Here is a 23228-nt window from a genome sequence, read left to right on the forward strand (position 1 = left end):
CATTTTTCCTCCTAATAGAAAGAATAGAAGTCTTCTGATAATCCATCCATTTCAGCTCTTCTCTGCCCATCCACCCTGGAATAAGCTGCCCTAGATAATTTTGCCTTACTGGGATCCAACCCCCACAAAAGAATATCAGTTCAGTCTTGTCCCAAAACCCTGAGGGTTACACCCCCCCAACTCCATCCACCCGAAGGTCAGTTCCTGGGCTTAAGAAAGCCACCACCCCAGCCTCCACATCTCCCAGAAGCAAGGCCCAGCTTCAAGGACGACTCCAGCAGTAAGTAGTAGGAGGAGGGTGGGTTGTTTTTATTATTATTTTGTGAAAATGGAGAGACAGCAAATCCCAGTCACGATTGTCACAGTTTGACAGCACACATGGATACAGCTGCAGATGAAGATGACCACACTGAAAGCCAAGCGCTAACCATTCTACCGACTCTGTGATTGTCTCCTTTAGACTAAACCAACCAACATCTACAGATGAGAAGAAATTTGCTAGAAAACAGGGATTGGACCATCTGATAAAATAGATTTCATTCGATTAGCTTTGCTACAGGCTGTAGGTTTGTTTGCTATAAAACTCTCCCACAAAAATTAGTTTTTAAATATACATATTTAATCTGAACTGCATTGATTAAAAAATTAAAAATTGATGATTTTTTTTACATTAACTTCACAGTATTTGTTTGCAGATGATGACAAACCCAGTGTTAACGAGTCAGGGCAGGACAACTCTCCAAGAAAATAAACTCTCCAGGACTGGAATCACCCACAAGGGAGAGAGTGTGCTGCAGCATCTCCCAACTGTTCCACCAGGAAGTGACCCACTGTGGGAAAAGCTGTGCTAGACCTATGGCCTTCAAACACACACATACATCTCATGCACACACACACACACACACACACACACACACAGGCACACACTTCAGCAGAATACAGACAAGTGCAAAAGTCCTTGTTGGAGCCGCCCAGTGGCAGAAGCCAGGAAGACAGCATCTCTACAGTGAGAGTTTCAAGTATTCTCTTCTTTTTCCCCACAATTACCACACCTTGGAGCCCCTGACACCCACCTGCCTGCCCTAGTGAGATCCCTAGACTTTCCTAGGTTAAAAGACCAACGCTCACAGCATCAGAGTTCAAAAGAACTTTAAAGACCGTCTAAGTCCAATCAGTATGCAGGCAGAAATCCTTTCTATCAAACACTTACTCATGTAGTGGAAAGAGGTCTGGGCTGGAACCAGAGGACAAAAGTTCCAAATCCAGGTGCCACCTATTATCCAGGTGATCTTAGACAAGTCCCTTTTCCCCATGGACCTGTTTCTCATCTGTAAAACAAAGGATTGGACTACAGATCTGTAAAGTCTCTTTCCTCTGGAACCTGTGATCGCCCACGAGCAGTCACCCCAGTCTCTCCTTTAAGGGCATCCAGTGAAGGGAAACTTCAGCCACACGTGGCCCCACCTGCAGTCCCATCTCACTGACTGCTTGTGCATGGACCAGGCTTGGTATGGAATATGTGAGTCTGCAATTTGTTTTTATTCACAGAGATCACAAAAAACATTATGTAAAATTTTAAGGTAAAAAAAAATAAAAACTTAGAAAAACTTCAGCTACCCTTACTAGCATATTAGTCACTCGCTCCCTTTACCAAACAAAGAAGCCTTGGAAGCATTACAGTGGAGATAAACTCATCATTTAGAATAAAAAAGGTTCCTAACAGTTATAGTATCACTTCAAATTAAAACTTCTAATAAATACTACATCAAGTTTCATCAGGAGAAAAGGAAAATAACTTAATTTTAGTAGACTTTGTCCTCAGTGCTATTTCCAATCACAGCAAAAAAAAAAATATATATATATATGTATACCTATCTATATGTGTAATGTATGTATTGGTATATTATTCAGTAGGCTAAGACCACGATACGGAGTCACACGTCCACAGGACGACAATGCAGGTCACCACATCTTCCAAAGCCATGTAACAGTTTCAGTAGAAGTACAGGTACAGTCAGGTAATGAAATGAGACACATGCCATAAATAAAATGAATTTTCACATTACATTCAGAGTTCAAAGGGGATGGTGCTGGGGGAGGTGGGGAGGACGGTTCATTGAGGAGAACTAGTCAAAGTTCCCCACAGAAATTGAGCCTTCCTGACAGGTTGCAGCCAAACAGCTCCCATATGGCCCTCCTGAAACCACACACCTCCTACCACAGTCAGTGCTCATGACATCGCCCCACAAGGGAGGGCAAATAGATTAATGTGCAAAAAAAAAATCCCCCCATTAAAATCTGAAGTGTTTCAAGGAGCAAGCTCAGTGCTAATAATAACAACCAACCTTACGGTTATTCCAAGAAAGTGGGGGTGGATGATGGGGAAAGCAGTGACCAGTGGTCAATCCCCCTCAGCCCTACCTCAGTGAGGAGAGCAGCCAGCTGAGCGACACTCATATCCACAGACACACCCAACATCATTTGCTCAGACACACTCAGAGATTCAGACTCAAAGGGGCAAAAAGTTGACAAAGTCAAATCCAACCTTGCTTGAACTTGACCAGTAAGCCTTCAATGAGGCCACATCCAATTCCCAGACCCTCTGGAGAGAGACTGACCAGTCAGTCACTTGTGACTTTGCATAGAGAAGGTTGCTCCAAGTTGGTGAATTCCCACCCTTGAACTCCAAATCCAGTCCTCCTGCCACTTCACCTAGGGCCTGCTTGTTTTCATCCTTGGCTTGGTTCTGTCTCTAAAATGAACTGAGTTTTTAATTGAGCAATCTTCCTGCTCTAAGTCCTACTTTTGACAGGATATGGAGACCTCAAAACTTCTTTCCATCACTTGCCTCAATACATACTTGAAAGTCTGTTCCTTCCTTTCCAAGAGCATACCTACTACTTAAGTACCCTTACTCTACCTGCCACCTTCCTGGGCTCCTCCCATGGCTACCATTCCCCAGCCCTCCAGCCCCTACCTCTCCAACTCAGAACATGGAATTTGGGCCATTTGGTTTGTTCTGTGACTCGTCCAACCCTAAATTCTGCTACCACTACTCCTAGTATGCCAAAGAGGTTCCATTATGGGCCAATCCCCCAGTCCCCTACTAGAACTCAGCAGGTAATTCACACAGACCACGCCTCTTTTGTTCCCCATATCTTATAATTCTTCATTAGGAAAGAGAACTCAACTTTAAATTCCAAAAGTCCCACAGAAGAAAGGCAAACATGCCATGGGATCTGTTAAAGAAGAAACCTTGAAAGTGAAATACACTCAAAGGGAGAAACCTAGGACATCAACAGTGGAAAGAAGAAATGACCACACTAAGCCCCCTAAGAATAATCAGGGAGAGAATATCAAGTGGACCTGGAGGGGACGGAAAGGTCCTTTTGATCTCCCTGTCTCGATGATTCAGAAATAAGGAGGCTGGCATAGAAAGCATTTTAGTTTCCAAGAAGCACATTCTCTTCTTTTTGAGCTTTAAAAAAAAAAGAAAAAAAACCACGAGGTATGAACTTCAAAATGCAGGACCTGTTGCCCTCTAATCATATCTCTGGAAAGAGCTTTTCTAGAGGCAGCTTCAGAATTCTCCAACTCAGAGATTAGCTCAGGCATTCCAAGGACTGGTGATGCAAGATCACCTTTCTCTAATGGTTTCTGTGTGTCCCTGTCCTGCAGTGGGACAGCTGAGCTTTACACCTAAAAGCCCCTCTGGCCAGATGCCACTGGTGAGCATCAAGAGAGCGTAGGTACAACCATTCTCCAAATCAAAAAGACATCTAGGCACGCACGCGCGCGCATACACACACACACACACACACACACACATATACACACTCTAGCCAAGCCCCCAGTTCCTTCATCAAATTTCAAACTACCAGGGACTTGACAAGGCCACAGTGGAACTTTCGGATGTGCCGGTACAAATCCCCAGACTGCGTAAACCGGCGCTCACACCACTTGCAGGCATGAGGCTTTTCTCGAGTATGCACCACCGCGTGCCGGCTGAGGTTGTGTGAGTACTGGAAGCTCTTGCCACACTGCACACAAGTGTATGGCTTCTCGCCTGAGTGCGTCCGCTCGTGCCTCTTAAGGGTGTACATGCACGAGAAGGTCTTCCCACAGAGCGTACAGGTGGGCACCGACCCCTCTGGTGACAGTCGAGCCCTGGAGCCACCATCCTTGTCCCGAAAGTGAGAGCTCAGGTGCAGCTGCAGGACATGGGGATTGGGAAACACCTTGCTGCAGAGGGGGCAGATGCAGATGTGGCCAGGGGGCCCCAGCACCTCTGAAGCTGAGAGGTCTGATGCATCCAGGTCATCTTCACTCTCCTCCCGCTCCGGGTCTAGCTCATCTTCCTGGCCATGAAACATGTGGCCCAAGCCTGTGACCAGGCTTTTAGCCACAGGCCCAAATGGCTGGCCCTCTGGACTCCTTGCCTCAGCGTCCTCCTGGTCTGACAATGAGTCCTGTTCATCTTTCACCATCAGCTCGGCTTCCTGCTGTTGCTGCTGCTGCTGCTGCCGATGTTCAGAAGCCAGCTGTCTGAAGACGTAGGAGGTGTGGAGGGCATCCCTCCCGGAAATGGGCTTCAGAGACAGATCCAGGGCGCACTCTGAGTCACCGGGGCCCTGGCTGGGAATGGGGAGCTCCGGCCTCTGAGACAGAGAGACACCCACACCATTATCCAAGGGTTTGGCCTTCCCAGGACTCGGACTCAGCTCTGCTTTTTTCGACAGTGAGGAAGGCCCCATGAGGTTGGTGGGCCAGGTGGGGTGGGCTCCAGCCCGATCATACTCTAGGGGGCTGAACCTTGGCGGGCCGGACAGTTCTAAGTCTTGGCCCAGGGATATGCTGGGGCCCAGGAAGGGTCTGTCCTTCTCTTCCTCTGCCACTAATTCTTTTTCCTTTAGTTTACCCTTGCAGACTTTGACAATGTCATACATGTGGAGGTAGCTGGCAGCGGCTAGGATGTCCTCAATGGGCAGGCTGCTCAACTCCAGCTTGCCCTCATACATGAATTCAAGCAGCAGGCTGAAGGCTGGGGCCGTGACAATGTCACTGTTCAGATGTACAATCTCCCTTTTGTCTAACTGGTCCCTGTAGAAGAGGTAGAAGTACATGCTGCAGGAAGCCAGCACAGCTCTGTGAGCCTGGAACCGAGCTTCCCCAACGAGCACAGTGGAGTCGCACAGGAATCCTTGGTGTCTCTGCTGACTCAGGCACTGCAGCAGCTGCCGGCTGTGGTCCGGGAACTCCATTCTGCCTTCATAACCTGGGCACAAACAGGAAAAACTTGAATGCGCCTGGAAACTCAAACCTCCTAGCAGCTGTAACCAAACAAGTCGGCTGTTCTCTTCGCTAGCTGGCTCGCTCTCCCTCCCTCCTTGCTGCCTGCCTGCCTCCCTCCCTCCCTCTCCCTGCCTAGGTAGCAAACCGCCAGTCAGGAATAATTGTTCGCTGGAGTTTGGTTTGTATTAAACTAACTCTCCCATCCCTGGGCACCTGCTGGGGAGCAGGAAAAACTTGATCATAAGTAAACAAGAGCTGAGGAAGAGAAAAGATAGAGAGTGGGTAAGAGACACAGGAAAAGAGACCAAGGAGAGAGAGAAAGAGAGAGAGAGGGAGGGAGAGAGAGAGACAGAGAGAGAGAGGGAGAGAGAGAGACAGAGAGAGAGAGAGAGAGAGAGACAGAGAGACAGAGACAGAGAGAGAGAGGGAGGGAGAGAGACAGACAGAGAAAGAGAGAGAGACAGAGAGAGACAGAGGGAGGGGTGAGGATAAGAAAGGGTGAGACACAATGATCGGGAGCTTGCTTGAGAAGGGGAGGAGGGAGAAAGAGATAGGGGAAAAGAAAAAGACAGCGAGTAGGTTACAGAAGCAGAGACTTAGAAGATGAGAGACAGAGACAGAGAGACAGAAAAAAAGAGAAGAGACGGAGAGCAGTCTAACCTTTGTCTGTCCCACTCAAGAGATAAATCCACAAGTACAAGTTACTGTGGTCACAGAAACTGCCCTCCTCCTCCTCGTCCGCCTCCTCCAACCCTTCCCAGGCCCTTGCAGAGCCCCCAGCTCGCCCCCCCCTCATTCCCTCCCACCTTCTCCTCCTCCAGCTCCAAGAGAGCCAAACTTCCCCCGCCCCGAGAATGAACTTCACTTTTCTTTGCTACAGCGAAGCCCTGGACTCCCTGACCCGGCCAGAGCCAGATCCCATAGCCCGAGCCAGAACCAGATCCAGATCCGGAACCCAGGCCAGAACCAGATCCAGGACTGAATGGGGGGGGGGGGGGAGAACGAGGTAAAAAGAGGAGGAAGATCTTTTCAACTCCAAGTTTCCCAAAGCCCGCAGCCCCCTTACCTTCCCCGGGTGCCCCCCGGGCGACAAGCCGAGCATGGACACCCCCCCCCCCCCCCCCCGGTCTCCTTCCCTCCCTCTGCCTGGGCCGGCGCCAGCACCCGGGGCCGGGAGCAGCCACCACTGCCGGGCCAAGGGGGAGAAGGAGAGTGAGTGTGTGTGAGAGTGTGCAAGAAGGAGAGAGGGAGGGAGAGACGGAGGGAGGGAGGGACCGAGGGAAGGCTGCTGCGAGGGGGAGAGGGAGAGGAGGGGGGGCGGGGGAGAGGAGTGCTCGGTTTGCTAATTACAAGGCAAGCTGGAGAGTCAGCTGCTCCGACTTCCCAGCGATAGAAATGTTACCTCCAGCTGCGCTCCTTTTAATGCCATATGTTGCTCGGAATCTCGCTACCAGCCAACCACAGCGGGGCCGCCTTTTAAAGTTTCTCCAGCCCCATTGGGAGCTACGCGAAGGCAGCGCCGGCACTCCCTTGCCCTTCCTGAGCCGCCGGGCCCCGGGGCCCAGCTCGACTGACCCTCGCCGCTGCCCTGAAGTTTCTTGCTCTCCTTCGTCCTCCTTCCCTCTCCCTCGCAAGTCCCAGGCTCAGGCGCAAAAAAAAAAAAAAGTTTCAGGAAGTGCGCGACGGAGCTGCCGCGGCCTGGCGAGGGCTGCGGGAGCCGGGTTAGGGCTGCGGGGGCCAGGCAGGGACTGCGGGGAGCGGTCCAGGAGCAGCGCCGGGGAGGGATCAAACCGTGCGCAGGGCTGGCCGCACGCAACGCAGCTGGGAGCCAAACTTCGAAGCCGGGAGGGAGGGCGGGACGGACCCAGGGACAGAGGGAGGGACACACGGAGGGGGCGGAGATGCCGGGGACTTCCAGGAGCGAGGCAGGAATGAGGTCACCCCACACACCCCCTTCCCCACCTCCGCCTGGGGCGGGCTGGTCCCTGCCCCGGGCGGCCCCTGGAAGGCGGGGTGGAGGGGGAGGAGGGAGGAGGGATGGGCTCAACAACTAGGAGGCAGAGAGGCAGAGGCGGCTCCAGCGGTGCGCGCCCCCTCCGCGCGCCCCGCCAGCTGCGGCACCCGGGTTTCCCCGCCCCGCCGGGATCGGCCCCGGCTGGGAGTGAGCTTTAATAGGAGTGTGTGCGCGCGCCGAGCAGGTTGGTAACCGGACGCTCTCGCGATACTTCTCTCTCTGGCCACCACCACCACCACCAGCCCCCGCAGCCCGGGGGCCGACTGTCCAGCGGAGCCCAAGTGCCCCCTCCCTCAACTCGCCCGGATTCTATAGAATCAGCCCGAGGCGAGATCGCGAGCCCACTCCTAGCTCAGACTCGCGCTCCTCTCCAGCCCAGAAGCAGGGCGCAAGGTGGCAACTGGGGGGGGGGGGGCGCGGGGGAGGATTGAATAGCTGGTGCTCTGGGGTGGAGGCAGGAAATGCGGCGGAATCTGACCCAAGGCTCCTATGACCTGGTGACCTCAGCACTGGGGTGAAGGGGAGGGGACGCCTGGGGCAATGGAGGGAACTTTGGGCTCGAAGTCTGGACACCTGTGGTCTCCTGCCAGTTATGACGCTAACGTGTGACTAAGGGCAAATCTCTTTTGCTCTTCGAGCCTCAGTTTCCCAATTGATAAAACAGCTTATGGACTAGATTCCTCCTAATTTCCCTCTCAGCTATAACAGTCTTACGAGCGAGGAACTTTAGAACTGGACGTGGGAGGACGTGCTACCTGATGTTCTCGGAATTCGACTTCACACTTGGCTCTGAAGTCTTGGGACCTAGGTACGAATCTCGCCCCAGGCTCACTACCATTGGGAAGTTGAACAGGTCACTTCCAGCCTTCCTTGCCCTTCTCTGTAAAATGAGAGTGTTTGACTAGGTGATCTCTGAGGTTCGTTTCAGTTCTATAACCTCTGATCATTTGATGTTTGTCTCTCAGAAACAGAACAGGTGCCTCCCCCTCTTGTAAAACCCTCCCTGCTCCCATCACCTCGATGTTCTCTGCCTCCACAAACTGTCTTGTACTTACACTCGGTACATGCTGGAATCTTAGAAGATGAAAGTTCCATGAAGCGCTTTACAGAGTGCCTGGCATTTTTTGTTTGTTTTTTGTTATTGTTCATTAGTTTCAGACGTGTCCCATCCTTTGTCAACTCTTTTGGGGTTTTCTTGGCAAAGATAATGGGGTGGTTTTTCACATCTTTCTCCAACTCGGCACTTAGTAGGCATTTAAATATGTTTTCATCCTCACCCCAGAGCCCATTAAATACTTTCTCACAATGACAGCTACTTAATAAATGTCAGATTTAATCCAAAGTGACTTGGGGGCCTGGAATACCTTCCCAGTACTTGAAAGTCTTCCAGTTGAGGCCCAATCCTTCTTCCTGTGAATAAAGAAGCATTTACTAAGCCCCTACTATGTGCCAACACCTATATTCTGCTAGGATTGAATTGAACATTTTAATTAGATAGAATTCCATTCATGGGAAAAGCTTAACCTCTGATTCACACAGGAGCAGGAACAGCTTCACACTCACACTCCCTCAGAGGAATTCCTCTCAAATAACCTCACAAAATCTTACTCTTGGTTCACTTTTGTAACATTTACATTTACACTTTACTAAAACACTCAGACTCACAGATACTCTTCCATTAACAGACCTACCTCCTATATATATATATATATATATATATATATATATATATATATAATAAGTATATATATATGTGTGTATAAAATCAGGTACCATCCATACTCACACTTACACACTAATTCATACTCATATTTACATCCCTCTTGGATACATATTCCCTGAAATACTCATCCAGCAGTGCTGTGTATAACACTTAAGGCTCATGATCAATACAATGAGCTGAGTTCTTTTTAAAATCTTTCTATAATCATGATTGGTCATTAAACTGATCAGAGCTCTCAAAATAAATAAATCTGTATTTTATTTTTCCCAATTACATGTAAAAACAATTAACAGTTTTCTAAAATTTTAAGTTCCAAATTCTCTCCCTCTAAACCCTCTCCTCTCCCTGAATGATGCAAAACATTTCCGTGTTAGTCATGATATAGAAGAAAATACAAATTAAAAAAAAAAGATCTGTATTCAGACTCCCATCAGTCCTATCTCTGGAGGCAGATAGCATTTTTCACCATTTAATTCCTTTGGAATTGTCTTAGATCATTGTATAGCTAAAAACAGCTAAGATATTCATATTTGGCCATCACACAATAATGATGTTACTGGGTACAGTGGACTTCTGGTTCTGCTCACTTCACTTTGAATCAGTTCATGTAAATCTTTCCAGGTTTTTTAGAAATCATCATGCAAAGAACTGAATTCAAAGCCAGCCTTAGACACTTATTTGCTCTGTGACTCTAGACTAATCACTTAACTGCTCTCTGCCTCCAGTTTTCTCATTAGTAAAATGAGCTTGATAATGGCCCCCTATTTCATAGGGTCCTTGTGAGCATAAGATGAACCTGTACATATCAATTAATGATTAATAAATAAAATAAATTCTTAATAAATAATACAAATCTAATTAATAAATTATAAATAAAATTGATCAGTTATTCATAAATAGAAATTTAATGTTAGTAAATTTGTATATATTTAAAACCTTTGCTTTCCCTCTTAGAATCAATTCTATGTATTGATTCCAAGGCAGAAGAGCATTAACAGCTAAACAATGGGGGTTGTGTCTTTCCCAAAGTCACACAGTAAATGTCTGAGGTCAAATTTGAACCCAGGACCTCATCTCTAGGCCTGGCTGTCAGTCCACTGAGCTGCCTAGCTGCTCTCTTCTTCAGGATTATTGATAAGATCAAAAGAGAATATTTGTAAAGAATTGTTTAGCACAATGCTAGACTCAGTCCTTCCTTTAAAAACTACTTTGCAAATGCATAAGCTATCTGAGCTGGGAGGGAGGTACTAGTTCAACCTAATTTTACAGAAAGGAAAACTGAGGCTCAGAGAAAGAGAGAGAAATAACTTGCTCAAGCTCACACACAATGTCTGAACCAGGATTCAAACTCAGCAATTTTGGCTCTCAACCGTGAGTTCTTCCAAATATGCCCCCCTTACTCTAAACTACTCTGCTGTCTTTGAAGATTTTAGAAAGCACAAGGCCAGCCTTTATTTTTGAATGATAGGGTTCAAAAGTCAAGATAAAGGAAAAGAATTAGAGGTAACAGGTGATGTAGTAAAAAGAACCATGGACCCAGAAATTGGAAGACCTGACCTGGATTTGGTCCTGGCTTGACTTCTTAGTTGAGTAACTGTTAGCAAATCATATAATTTCTCTTTTCCTTATTTTCTTCATTTGTAAAATGGGGATAATAAAACTTATATTTCCTATCTCTCAGTGTCAGAGACATGAAAGCACATAAGATACTTCCCATTCTGCAATGTCCCCAAGTTTAATGAGGCTACCCCTTCTCCATTTTCTCTTTTGTGGATTATTCCAAGCAAATTTTTTTTCCAATTTCTCTGCCAGCCACAAGACTGGCAGGCTTGAGAATACTCAGGCTACAAATATAATTATGGGATTTAAATTGACAGGAATTTTAGAGATCACTAGTCCAAAGTCATATTACAAATAAGGAAACTGAGTCCCAGAGAAGTAACTATTGACTGAGCAGGTGTTCACTCCCAGATCTTCTGATTCTAAATGTATGCTTATTCGAAGATGACCTTAAGCTAGGACTGATTAGGAAGGTAAGGAGGTACAAGAGGAATACAACCAATGTATTCTGAACTCAATGAGGCCAGCTGGACTCTCTGTAGTCATGAGTACTTTGTCTTTGTGGTTCAGTGTATGCTTCTGCATCTATATCAGACTACGAAAAGAGGACTGAAGAAGGGAAAAGACAAATAGGATGAGGAATGTACAGTAGATGTTTTCATTGGCATTTTAATATGCCTTATGATAGAGCCTCCTTCTCTGTGCTCAGCGCACTCAGTGATTTTTCATAAAAAAAGCATAGTGATAGTGGGAGAGGAGGGCTTCATCCCATTTTTCTCCTGCCATGAGAGAGATTTAATGGGGAAAACCCAAGGTTTGGTGCCAGGAGATAGAGATTTGCTACCTCTTAGAGTATGGGCAAGTCTATCTTGGAACTGGCTTTTTCTACAGAATGAGGAAGTTGAATTAGATAGTGTTCAGATCTAAATCCTATCATGGGAGGTGGCCTGTGACCATCCCAGTGATAACAATAATGGAGCTTTCAGATTCCTTCCTCATAACAGTTCTGTAGTAGATAATATTGTACCTTTATCCTATTTTACATATGAAGACACTGAAGTCCAGCCTCCACAAAGTAACTTGGCAGGTCAGAGTCACAGAGCTCACTATCAAAACCCACTCCATAGATCTCAGAACCATAGAATGAAGGAGACACCTTAGAGATCATTTACTCCAGGCACCTCCACAGTAGGAGAGTTTTCGGGCAGCTTGTAGCTACCACCTCCTTCAACATATATTCCACAAACTTGTATCCTTTTGTTCAAAAGAAATTTGTTGAGTCCTTTCAGTCATGTCTGACTGTTCATGACCCCATTCGGAGTTTTCTTGGCAGAGATACCAGACTGGGTTGCCATTTTCTTCTCTGGCTCATTTTACAGATGAGGTAACTGAGGCAAAGAGGGTTAAGTGACTTGCCTGGGGTCATAGCTAATATCTGAAGCCAGATTTGAACTCAGGAAGATGAATTGCCCTGACTCTAGCACTCTATCCACTTTGTCACCTAACTGCCCCAGAAGAAAATAAGTACATTATAATAACATCTTTGTGAGAAAAAAACCCACAAATAATGATAAGAAGTAACATTTACATAGCGCTGACCATGAACTATTATGTCATTTGATCTTGCCAACCCTGAGGTAGGTGTTATTTTTGCCCCTATTTTACAGATGAGAAAAAGAGAAGCAAACAGAGGTGAAGCAGCTTGCACAGAGTTCCACAGTGAATAAGTGTCTAAGGCTGCATTTGAGTTCAGATCTCCCCAATTCCAGGACTGGTGGTCTAACCATTGTACCATCTAGCTGTTTCTGGCATCTACATCAAGATGTAGCAGTGCAGTAGTTTGAGTGCCCTCAATCTAAAACAGACATGCAATTTGAACGACAGGTTCTTCCCTGTTCCAGTACAACCTAAGGATATCTATCCTGTTCAGCTGCTAGTGCCAGCTGTGTTAAGTAAGGTTTGGAGAAGCAGGTGGCTTATTGGCCAAACTCAGGCAAGTAAAGTGTTGACTTCTGTTCTGCAGGCTCCCCTCCTACCCAGTTCTTTCACTTCTGAATTCTCAACACTTGCAAAGTGACTTCACTGATGCCTGTCTTAGTTTTTCCATCTGCAAAATGAACTCTACTTCCCAGAGCACCTTCAAGGATCAAACCAGACACATGGAATTATAGTTATAGAGCTAGAACGCATCCTAGAAATTATTAGTGAGAAGTAGCATGGCATAGTTGAAAGGGAACTAGGCACTGACCTCTGAGAACCTAGATCAGTGTTGGTGAAGACTGGCATGTGTGCAGAGCTGGCACTGGGGGAGCAATTCCATTCTCACTCTTCTCAGCACTGGAGGACATTTTTTACATACCCAACCCCATGGTCCAGCAGCCCAAAGCAAGCACTTTCTCCCTTAACTCCATAGGCTCACCTACAGTTTGAATTTGCCTTCTGGGTACTCGAACTCAAAGTTCACCAAAGAGGAATCCCAACTCTATTATTTCTTTTTTTTTTTTAAACCCTGACCTTCTGTCTTAATATTAGTTCTAAGACAAAAGAGTCATCAAGGCTGGGCAAATCAGAGTTAGGTGACTTACCCAGGGACACACAGCTAGGGAGGAAGTATCTGAGGCCAGATTTAAACCCAAGTCCTCTTATTCAATGAGCCTCTTAGATGCCCCTCCAGCTGTTATTTTAAAGAGAGAACTTAAATCTTGTGTGAACTTGGGCAAATCATTTCACTTCTTTAGTTTTTTTTTTTCCTCTGTCATATTAGAGAATTAGACTACAATCATTCTCACTTCAAAGTCCTAGTCCATTTCTTCCCTCATATTACAGAAAGAAATCTGAGACCCAGAAAAGTTAGGTAGGACCTATCAAGGTCAGATCACAAATGCAGGGTGCTTTGTAAACTATAAAGCGCTATATAATTGTATGTAAGATCATATTACTGTTAATGCAACCATTCATCAGTCTCTCCTCTCTCAATAATAACTTTTTTGTTTTTTTTCTTATGCTACTATCCAGAGTTTCTCCTAGAAATATCAAATTTTGCCTAGTATCTCTCTAAAGGCTTTCTGCACTCCTGTGAAGCACACAAGTCAACAAGGCATCAGATACAGGGCACATTTTAACACAATAATAATAAATTATTAATAATAACAAATAAAATAGCAAAAAGAATGGGCTCATACTGGAGCCCTTCTGCAAGAGAAACTGTCCTTCCCTTTCCACAGGGCATCAAACAACTCTGTGGTCTGTGTCCCCTCTTCTCTCTGGACCCATACAGCTATGTGATTCATAGGAAGAAGTCTGGGCTGCTCCTCAGGGCTTGTGATATCCTTCATCAATGATTCTTTTCTCTCTCTCAGGAGAAGACTGAGTAGCCTCTGAACTCTCTGTAGATCTCCCTACCCATCCCTCCTCTTGAAGGCATCGATTCACCACTCCTACTAAGGCTCTGGTCTTTCCTACTGTATTTCCATCCATATCTCTCCACTAGGTACCTGAGTTTCCCAGTAGGGGCTTCACGGATGTCCCAGCCCTCTAGGTCTACGCACAGACCAGTCAGTGTGTCTGTGTATAAGCTTCCACTTACTTAACCATCTTCATCTCTTTTCGAAGGACGAGGTAAACATAACCATCCTTGGGATGTCAACTCCATAAACTTTGCTGAAACTTTGTGGCTATGAACGTGAGTGAATGCCCAAATAAAAGGCCGGTGTCAGTGATCCAAAGATGAGGAGAATTCACCTTCTCTAGGGAATCTGTACTTTGTCATGGAGATGGTACAAGGTAGAGAGAAAAGAGACTTAACCTGATGATTTTTGATACAGATCTATTAAGGAATATTTGAAGGAGCTATGAGTGAATTATAGCTTGCCAGAAGTTACAGAAGAAACATTAAAGGCAGGGTTTGAACCTACTTCATCTGACTCCAGAGCACAGGTCATGGAGTTAGGAAGACCTGTGTTTAAATCCAGCCTTGGATACTTACTGGATGTGTTGGGCAAGTTATTTAACCCCATTAGCTTCAGTTTCCTCATCTATAAAATGAACCCTTGCCTTTCTGTCCTAAAGTTGTTACTAGGATAGAAAATAAGGGTTTAAAAAAAAAGCACAAATAAAATAAATTACTTGTCCAAGGTAACCTAGGCAATGAAAATTAGAGGAAGGTTCCGTGGAACAGTAGAAAGAACAATGGGTCTGGAGACAGAAAACTTGGGTTAAAATCCTATTTTTAATGCTTACTGCCTGGGCAGTAGACAAGTCACTTAGCTTACCTGAATCTCAGTTTCCATTTCTATAAAATGGGGGGATGCTCTTTGAGGGCCTTTCAAGCTCTGAATCCATGGTTTCTCATTCCAGACCAATCAAGTGCTCTTTCATCCTAAATAAGATCTGAGAACCAAGAACACCCCTTTCTCACTTACATTTTCCCTACCCCCAGTCTCTTGGCTCCTACTACCTCCTGAAGTGCCAGCTATGGGAGAGCCCACTGAAATGCTGGCCAAACTTTGCCTGGATGCTGTTTCCCCTCTGCAGCTGAATCTGACTAGTCTCCCTTGACAGACATTGCCAGCAGAAACTGAGGAACCTAACCTAAATGGGGCAGTGGGATCTCTTCTTCTTCTCTCCTTGCCCTTGAGTCCCATGAAGGACTGCAGCTGTTGGCCATCATTGTCCTGGCCAGGAGGTCCTGGGACCTGGTGGTCCTAAGGGGCTGCAGTAAATTCTCTGCAGCATCTGTGGGATGGGCATGGGCTCATCTGGAGCGGCAGTCCCCAGTCACATTGCCATTCCAAATGTGGGCCACAGTCAGGTGGGAGAAGAGGGGAGAACAGATAGAGAGAGGTTGTGTTCTGGACTGGCAGAGAGGGTGAGGGGAGGACAAATACAGAAGATGCTCTAGCAGGTCAAAGGGGAAAGAGAATTAGCTATAGGGAAGGGGGGAAAAGTAGGAATAACAGATATAGTAGGGTACAGTGGAAAGATGGACTGATCCCTGAGAAAAAGGCATTATTACCCCCTGGCTACTCAAGGAAGCTTTTAAGGATGGGATAATGTTTCAGAAGAGATTTGGGGCTGAGGAAATAGATGGTCCTATGGCCTAATGTGGGGTAAGACTTCCTGTCTGTTTGGCCCACACTACCCATCCTGAAACCCAACTTTAACCAAAGACCTTCAAAGTCTCCCCTCTATTAGGATAAACTTGGCATTTAAAACCTTCACTATTTGGCCCAACCTCCCTGTCTAGCCTTATCTCCCATTGCTATTCTCCAAGTATTCAGATATTCTAGCCAACTGGACTCCATTCCCTCTGCCCTCTGAAATTCCCCTCATCCTTTATGGCTCAGCTTCAGTGTCACTTCTTTCAGAAAGACAGTGAGAAGGGATGAATGAAGAGCCCAGGACAATTTGCTGCATTTATTGTGTGTTTCCTTCCTTCCTTCCTTCCTTCCTTCCTTCCTTCCTTCCTTCCTTCCTTCCTTCCTTCCTTCCTTCCTTCCTTCCTTCCTTCCTTCCTCCTTCCCTCCCTCCCTCTCTTTATTCTTTCTTTCTTTCTTTCTTTCTTTCTTTCTTTCTTTCTTTCTTTCTTTCTTTCTTTCTTTCTTTCTTTCTTTCTTTCTTTCTTTCTTTCTTTCTTTCTACTCTAGGACAGAAGGGCAAGGGCTAAGCAAAGGCTAGGCAAATAGGATTAAGTGAATTGCTCAGGATCACACAGCTAGGAAGTATCTAAAGCCAAATTTGAACCCAGGTCCTCCTGACTCTAGACCTGGCTCTCCATACACTGTGTCACTTAGCTTGAGCAAGTCATTTATGCAAGATGATCTCTCCATTTACTTTTTTTTTTAATCCTCTTACCTTTATAGAATCAATACTGTATATCAGTTTCAAGGCAGAAGAACAATAAGGACTGTGCAATTGGAGTTCAGTGACTTGCCCAGGGTCATATATCTAGGAAGTATCTGAGACCAAATTTGGACCCAGGACCTCCCATTTCCAGGCCTGGCTCTCAATCTACTCATTCACCCTATCCTTCCCCTACCCTCTCCATTTACTTCTACCTCTATTATAGATCCTATGACCTTACAAAGTCAGTAATTTACTCTGGGTCCAATGATTCCCAGTGCCTTTTATTCCCAGAGGGCCCTTCCCTAACTCTTCAAATCAGGGCAGAGGTTCCCCAGTTTCCTCTCCCCCAGAGGGCAATCAGAGAAAGTGAAAGATGAAATTTCAAAGATGTCCTAATTCCATTCCATTCAATGCCTTTCCCCTAAACCCTCCCTCTTTGCACTCTGTCTTCTGTTTAAACTTTGCTGGGGAAGAAGGAGCAGGATCTTAGTTTGTTGAAGGGAAACCAAGAATGTGGCAATCAACAAGCATTTATTAAGTGTCTACAATAAGCTGGGCTGGGCAGCTAGGTGGTACAGTGTTTCCGTAGGAGTTTCAGTCCTGAAGTCAGGAAGACTCATCTTCCTTTCAAATTCAAAATTAGAATTTCAAAAAAGTTCAAATTTGGCTTTAGACACTTACTAGCTATATGACCCTGAGCAAGTCACTTAACCCAGTTTGCCTCAATTTCTTCATCTGTAAAATAAGTTGGAGAAGGAAATAGCAAAATCTTTGCTGAGAAAACCCCAAATGGGATCATAAGGAGTTGGACACCACTAGAATGACTAAACAACTATGGACAGAACAGAAGATAAGACAGAAAGAGCAGTATTTGGTCAAGAGATGACTAGTACAATTCTGACAATCAGGGCACTGAGAAATCAAGTTGCACTCGGCAGCCAGGGAAAGTATCTGGAAGAATACTAGATTTAGAGCTAGAAGGAACTTTAGAGATCATGGAATCCAACCCCCCTCATTTTAGAGGAGCTTCAGAGGAAGCTAGTAAGAATCTGAGATGAAATTCAAACCCTAGTGTTCCCAATTCTTCTATACCATGATATGGATTGAGTAGCATTTGGAAGCAGGACTCAGGAAGAAAAGAGGGAGAAGGGGAGGAAAAAGGGGAGCAGTGTGAGCAAAGATAAGGAGAGGGGGATGATAAACAACATTTTTCATTCAGTCTTTTTCAGTCCCGTCTGACTCGTTGTGACCCCTTTTGGGATTTTCTTGGTAGAGATATTAGAGTAGTTTGCCATTTCCTTCCCTTGCTCATTTTACAGATGAGAAACTGAGGCATATAGAGTTAAGTGACTTGCCCAGGGTTATCCAGCTAGTGTCTCAGACCAGATTTCAACTCCAGTCTTCCTCACCCCAGGCCCACTTTCCCACCTAGCTGCTCTGATAGACAATACAGATTAGTGGGGAAAAAACAAAACAAAAACAAAAAAACTGCCCTGGATTTAGAGTCAAAGGACTTGGTTTCAAATGCCAGCTCTTCTTCCACTCATACACTGTGACCAGGGATAATTGAAAACAGAATTCTACTAAGAAGAGAAGGACTTCCAGTTACCTTGGGGAGACAAATGAGCGTAGTGGAAAGAACTGGATTTAGATGGAGGATTATAGGGTTCTAGGTCCAGAGCTGGAACAGACCATAGAGGGCATGGAGTCCAACCCTCTCATTTTGGAGACCAAGTAATGGAGACTGGAAAGGTCAAGGGATATGCCCAGGTAGCTGATAAGCATCTGAATTAGGATTCAAAACCACATCTTCCTGGCTTCAAGCCCCCTGTTCTGTTCACTACATCAAGCTAGCTCTGGAATTCTTATTAGCCATGTTCCTTTGGGGAAAGCCATTTCAACTTCATGAGCCTGTTTTTGCCTCTCTCCCTCAGTATCTATCCCTAAATACAACGGAAACACAAATGCAAATCCCAGAATTTGGATCTGGAAGGGGTCATCTACTCAGAAATTCTCATTTTAGAGACAAGAAGACTCACAGAACAATTCACCATTTATTAAGCAGCTGAGCTAGGCTTGGGGGTTTCAAATATAGCCCAGTACCTGTGCCACAGGAAGATAAAGAGAACAGAAGGGGTAAAGATGAGGAGATAATAAAGAATGAAATGAGTAGAACCAAGAGAACATTATATACAACTATAGATTTAATATTTGAAGAATGACTTGTAAATTTCCAACTCTTGAAAATGAACTGAAAGTGAAAACACAAAAACATAACCTATATATTTTGCTGGATGATACCTTCTCTGGTATAGGGAGGGGAGAGGGAGGGTCTTAATCAAAACAAAACAAATCCCTTACCTCTCTTAAAAGTGATACTAAATATCAGATCCAAGGCAGAAGAACAATAAGGACTGTGCAATTGGAGTTCAGTGTACTTGCCCAGGGTCACATAGCTAGGAAGTATCTGAGGTCAGATTTGAACCCAGGTTTTTCTATCCCCAGGCCTGGCTCTCTCTCTACTGAATCACCTAGCTGCCCTTCACCTTCATTTTTTTAGTTTATCACTGTATTGCTTAGAGTCTTTCCTAATTATTTTTTTATAATGTTTTCCAGGTGCTAGGGAGCCACTAAAGATTTTCAAAAAGGGATGTGGTGTGACCAGATCTTTGTTTTAAAAATACCTATTTGGCAGTAGTGTGGAGAAATTCTTATTATCCAGACCCTATACTGCTGAATAATGAACCAACCATTGCTTATTTATCTGTGTTAGTGTGTGTCTATATTTTATAGGAGAAAAGGGAAGAGAGTGATTAAACGCAAAACACTGGCCTGAAGAGAAAGAGTGAAAGGAGAAAGGGCAGGATTAGAACAGGAAATCAATATGGAGGGGAATAAAGAGATGGTAATTATAACTGTGAATGTGAATGGGATGAACTCATCCATAAAACAGAAGCAGATAGCAGAATGGATTAAAAACCAGAATCTTACTGTATGTTGTTTATAAGAAACACACATGAGGTAGATAGACACATACAGAGTAAAGGTAAGAGGCTAGAGCAGAATCTATTAGACTTCAACTGAAACAAAAAAAGCAGGAGTAGCAATCATGATCTCATACAGAGCTAAAGCAAAAATAGATCTGTTTAAAAGAAATAAAGGAAGTAATTACATCTTGATAAAAGGCAGCATAGACAATAAAGAAATATCAGTACTTAACATATATGCACCAAATGGTATAGCATCCAGATCTTTAAAGGAGAAACTAAAGGAGCTGAAGGGAGAAATAGATAGTAAAATTATACTAGTGGGGGACCTCAACCTTCCCCTATCGGAATTAGAAAAATCTAACCCCCCCAAAAAAGAAAGATGTAGTTGTGTGTATATAGAGACACATCTTATATATGTGCATATATATATATATATATATACACATAGACCTGTATATTTCTATATATAGTGTATATATATATTTTTTTCAAGTGATTTCAGTCATGTCCAGCTATTCATGACCCTACTTGTGGTCTTCTTGGCAAAAAATAAAAGTTTGCCATTTCTTTCTCCAGTTTATTTTACAAATGAGGAAACTGAAGCAAATGGGATTAATTGACTTGTCCAGGGACACAAAGCTAGGAAGTATCTGAGGTTGGATTTGAATTCAAGCCTTCCTGACTCTAGCATATGTATATCTGGTACTTTATCCACTGTACCACTTAGCTAGTCTCATATATACATATGAACAGTATCTCTACTGATATATAGAGTGAGTATATATGTAGGTATCTTAGGCAGACACGTACAAATGGCCAGTAAGTTGGACCCAGAATTAGAGAGGAGTAAGAGTATGGGTTGAGTTCACTTAGGGAAATTGTAGTTCTTATTTTTTAAAAGATACTTTATTTTACCAATTACATATAATAATTTCCACATGTTTTCTGAAGTTATAAGATCCAAATTGTCTCCTTTCTCTCCCCCTTCCTAGAGATGGTAAGCAGGGAAATTGTGGTTCTTTTAATCACTCTATTGGCCTTCCTGACATAAAGGTCTATCTTTTTGCATGATGTTTTCATATTTTATATTTGTATTGGTATTTTAAATTTTTACATAATTTTCTTTTCCAAATATATCCCTGCCTTATCTTCTACCCTTCTACCAGCATGCCATCCCTTGTAACAACAACAACAAAAAATGGAGGAGATGCTTATGTGTTCCTAAAAGAATAAAATAGTATAACCACTGATTATAATTATTAAAATACTAGAGCACAGATTAAATTGAAGGCCTATCTTTTACATAGTAATATTATTTTATTGTTTTCTAGCTATGAACCATGGAACATTGCTGTCCAAGACAGACCAAAGTTACCATTAACCTAGAGGGCATTGGAAGGGTGCATGGTGAACAAGAACTGACTTCAATATGTTACAAAGAAAGAATTCAAAGAGAAAAATAATATGAATAGTGCCATCAAAGACATATATGAATGGAAAATGAAGATAGGCTGACCATATCTGCAATTAGCTGATTGATGGGCACTGTGCTCCTTGTAAAGTATACTCTTGATGTCAAGGCAAAGTAAGGAAGACCTCTGGGATATTGGGTAGACTCAATGCCAAATGGATAAGAGGACCTAGACAAGATCCATAAAGAACTGGCAGGAATTCATGGATTATGATCTGCATATCCCAGGGAATTACCCATATCATTGTATACCCCAGGAGGACTTTGCTTTGTTGTGGTTGTTATTGTTGTTTTAAATTAGCCTCCCCCCCCCCCAATTAATGAAAATCTATGTTCTCCCCCTTCCACCTCTTCTTACCCCAGTTGCCCCCTGTAGGGGGGGAAAAAAGAAAGAAAAACAAAATCCTTGTTACAAACTTATATGTGTAAGTAAAACATCCCTGAATTGGCGATGTCCAGAAAAATAGTTATCTCCTTTGTTTCTGCTACTTTTTTGAACCAAGTGTCTTAGATGAGATCACAGCTCTGTTTGAGGATTTGGGTGAGTGAATGAATAAAACTTGCAGTGTATCAAGCATTGTGCTAAGTGATGAAGCTCCAAATACAATACCTGTCCTTAAGGAACTCACATTCTTTACTTTTTTAATTAATTAATTTAATTGATTTAGACTATTTTTCCATGGTTACATGATTCACACTCTTTCCCTCCCCTCCTCCCACCCCTCCAAAAGCCAACAAGCAATTCCACTGGGTTTTACATGTATCATTGATCAAAACCTATTTCCATATTATTAATATTTGCAATAGTGTGATCATTTAAAGTCTACATCCCCAATCACATCCCCATCAACCCATGTGATCAAGCAGTTGTGTTTTTTTAAATTTTATTTAATTAGATGATTTAGAATATTTTCCCATGGTTACAAGACTCATGTTCTTTCCCTCCCTTCCCCAACTCCCTTCCCGTATTTGATGCATAATTCCACTGAGTTTAACATGTGTCATTAATCAAGACCTATTTCCATATTATTAATATTTGCACCAGGGTGATCATGTAGAGCCTACATCCCCAATCATATCCCCATTGACCCATGTGATCAAGCAGTTGTTTTTCTTCTGTGTTTCTACTCCCACAGTTCTTCCTCTGGAGGTAGATAGAATTCTTTCTCATAAGTCCCTCAGAATTGTCCGCGATCATTGCATTGCTGCTAGTAGAGAAGTCCATTACTTTCAATTATGCCACAGTGTATCTGTCTCTGTGTATAATGAGGAACTCACATTCTAATGAGGAGATGACACATTTGGCAGGTTTTAGCTCCATAGAAAAGTCCCATGGTTCTCAGAGTGCAGCAGTAGAAGAAATATTCATGCTTCCTCTTTAATTTCTTTTCCACTGTTAAACATTTCAGTTTCTGATTTTGAATCACTGGACAATGCCAAGAACTTTGGTGGTAAAGACATTCTTTTCTGGTCACTGTGACTGTAGCATCTGCAGAACAGTTACTAGGCTATATCTCCACAGGATTACCTTCCCAGCATGGTGTCTTGAGGGCACTGGGCTGGAAGCATTGCTATTCCAAAAGGTCTTGGGTTCAGGATCCAAAGATATCTCCATCAAGATCTGAAGGAAGATGGTGGCCAGGGGTCTTGCCTGCCCTATGTATAGTTTGGTAGAGATGAACAGCCCCTTCCTTCTCTACCAGAGAAGCTTTCCCATATGATGGCCCCGAGGGTTAGGCTAGAAGCAGGACTGGTGGTCTGGGGATGGTAATGGTCCTGCCACTCCCAGGGCTCCTCTCTGCCTTTTCATGGAGAGGGGAGAAACCGGGAAGTAGGGAGACCAGTTTGGCTCATTGTAGTATAGACGAGAGGTTATGAAGATCTGAATCATGGAGGTGATTGGGTTAGTGGAGAGAATGGGATTTTATGGGAGTAAAATTAGTAAGACTTGGCAACTGAATGGGATGAAAGGAGAAGGAAGGTTGGTTTAGAGATGACAAATAAGGACCCCTAGAAAGACTGGTAGTACCTTCAACAGAAAGAAGGAAGTTTAGAGGAAGAATGGATTTGAGGGACAATATATAATGAGTTCAGGAAGTTAGGTGGTGCCGTAGATAGAGCACTGAACCAGAGACCAAAAGACCTGAGTTCAGCTTCAGACACTTCCTGGTTGTGTGACCCTGGGTAAGTCACTTAATCCTGTTTACCTTAGGTTCCTCATCGATAAAATGAGATGGAGAAGAAAGTGACAAACCATTTCAGTGTCTGCCAAGAAAACCCCAAAATGGGGTCACAAAGAATTGGACATTACTGAAATAACTGAAGGACAACAAA

At 44.1% G+C, this 23228-nt stretch overlaps 2 protein-coding genes across 2 annotated transcripts in view; one reads left to right on the forward strand and one right to left on the reverse strand.

Annotated features, from left to right (window-relative positions):
• Window positions 1-288: 288 nt before the first annotated feature.
• Window positions 289-6934, reverse strand: ZBTB42 (zinc finger and BTB domain containing 42). Its single transcript, XM_007473465.2, has 2 exons — window positions 6695-6934; window positions 289-5275 (listed from the first exon to the last, which is right to left on the reverse strand). Exon 2 carries the CDS (start codon window positions 5259-5261, stop codon window positions 3870-3872), a length of 1392 nt encoding a protein of 463 aa, XP_007473527.1. The 5' UTR covers window positions 5262-5275; window positions 6695-6934; the 3' UTR covers window positions 289-3869.
• Window positions 6935-7350: 416 nt separating this feature from the next.
• Window positions 7351-23228, forward strand: part of AKT1 (AKT serine/threonine kinase 1) — a 168476-nt gene continuing 152598 nt past the window's right edge. Inside the window, exon 1 of the mRNA XM_056811177.1 lies at window positions 7351-7490. The gene's annotated coding sequence lies outside the window, so the exon portion shown is untranslated. The remainder of the gene's footprint in view (window positions 7491-23228) is intronic.

Source organism: Monodelphis domestica, chromosome 1, assembly GCF_027887165.1.
Source record: "Monodelphis domestica isolate mMonDom1 chromosome 1, mMonDom1.pri, whole genome shotgun sequence".
Taxonomy (NCBI): domain Eukaryota; kingdom Metazoa; phylum Chordata; class Mammalia; order Didelphimorphia; family Didelphidae; genus Monodelphis; species Monodelphis domestica.

Bases quoted from the DNA above. Each gene is read 5' to 3' on its own strand.
- ZBTB42 (XM_007473465.2), bottom strand. From the start codon at position 5,261: ATGGAGTTCCCGGACCACAGCCGGCAGCTGCTGCAGTGCCTGAGTCAG.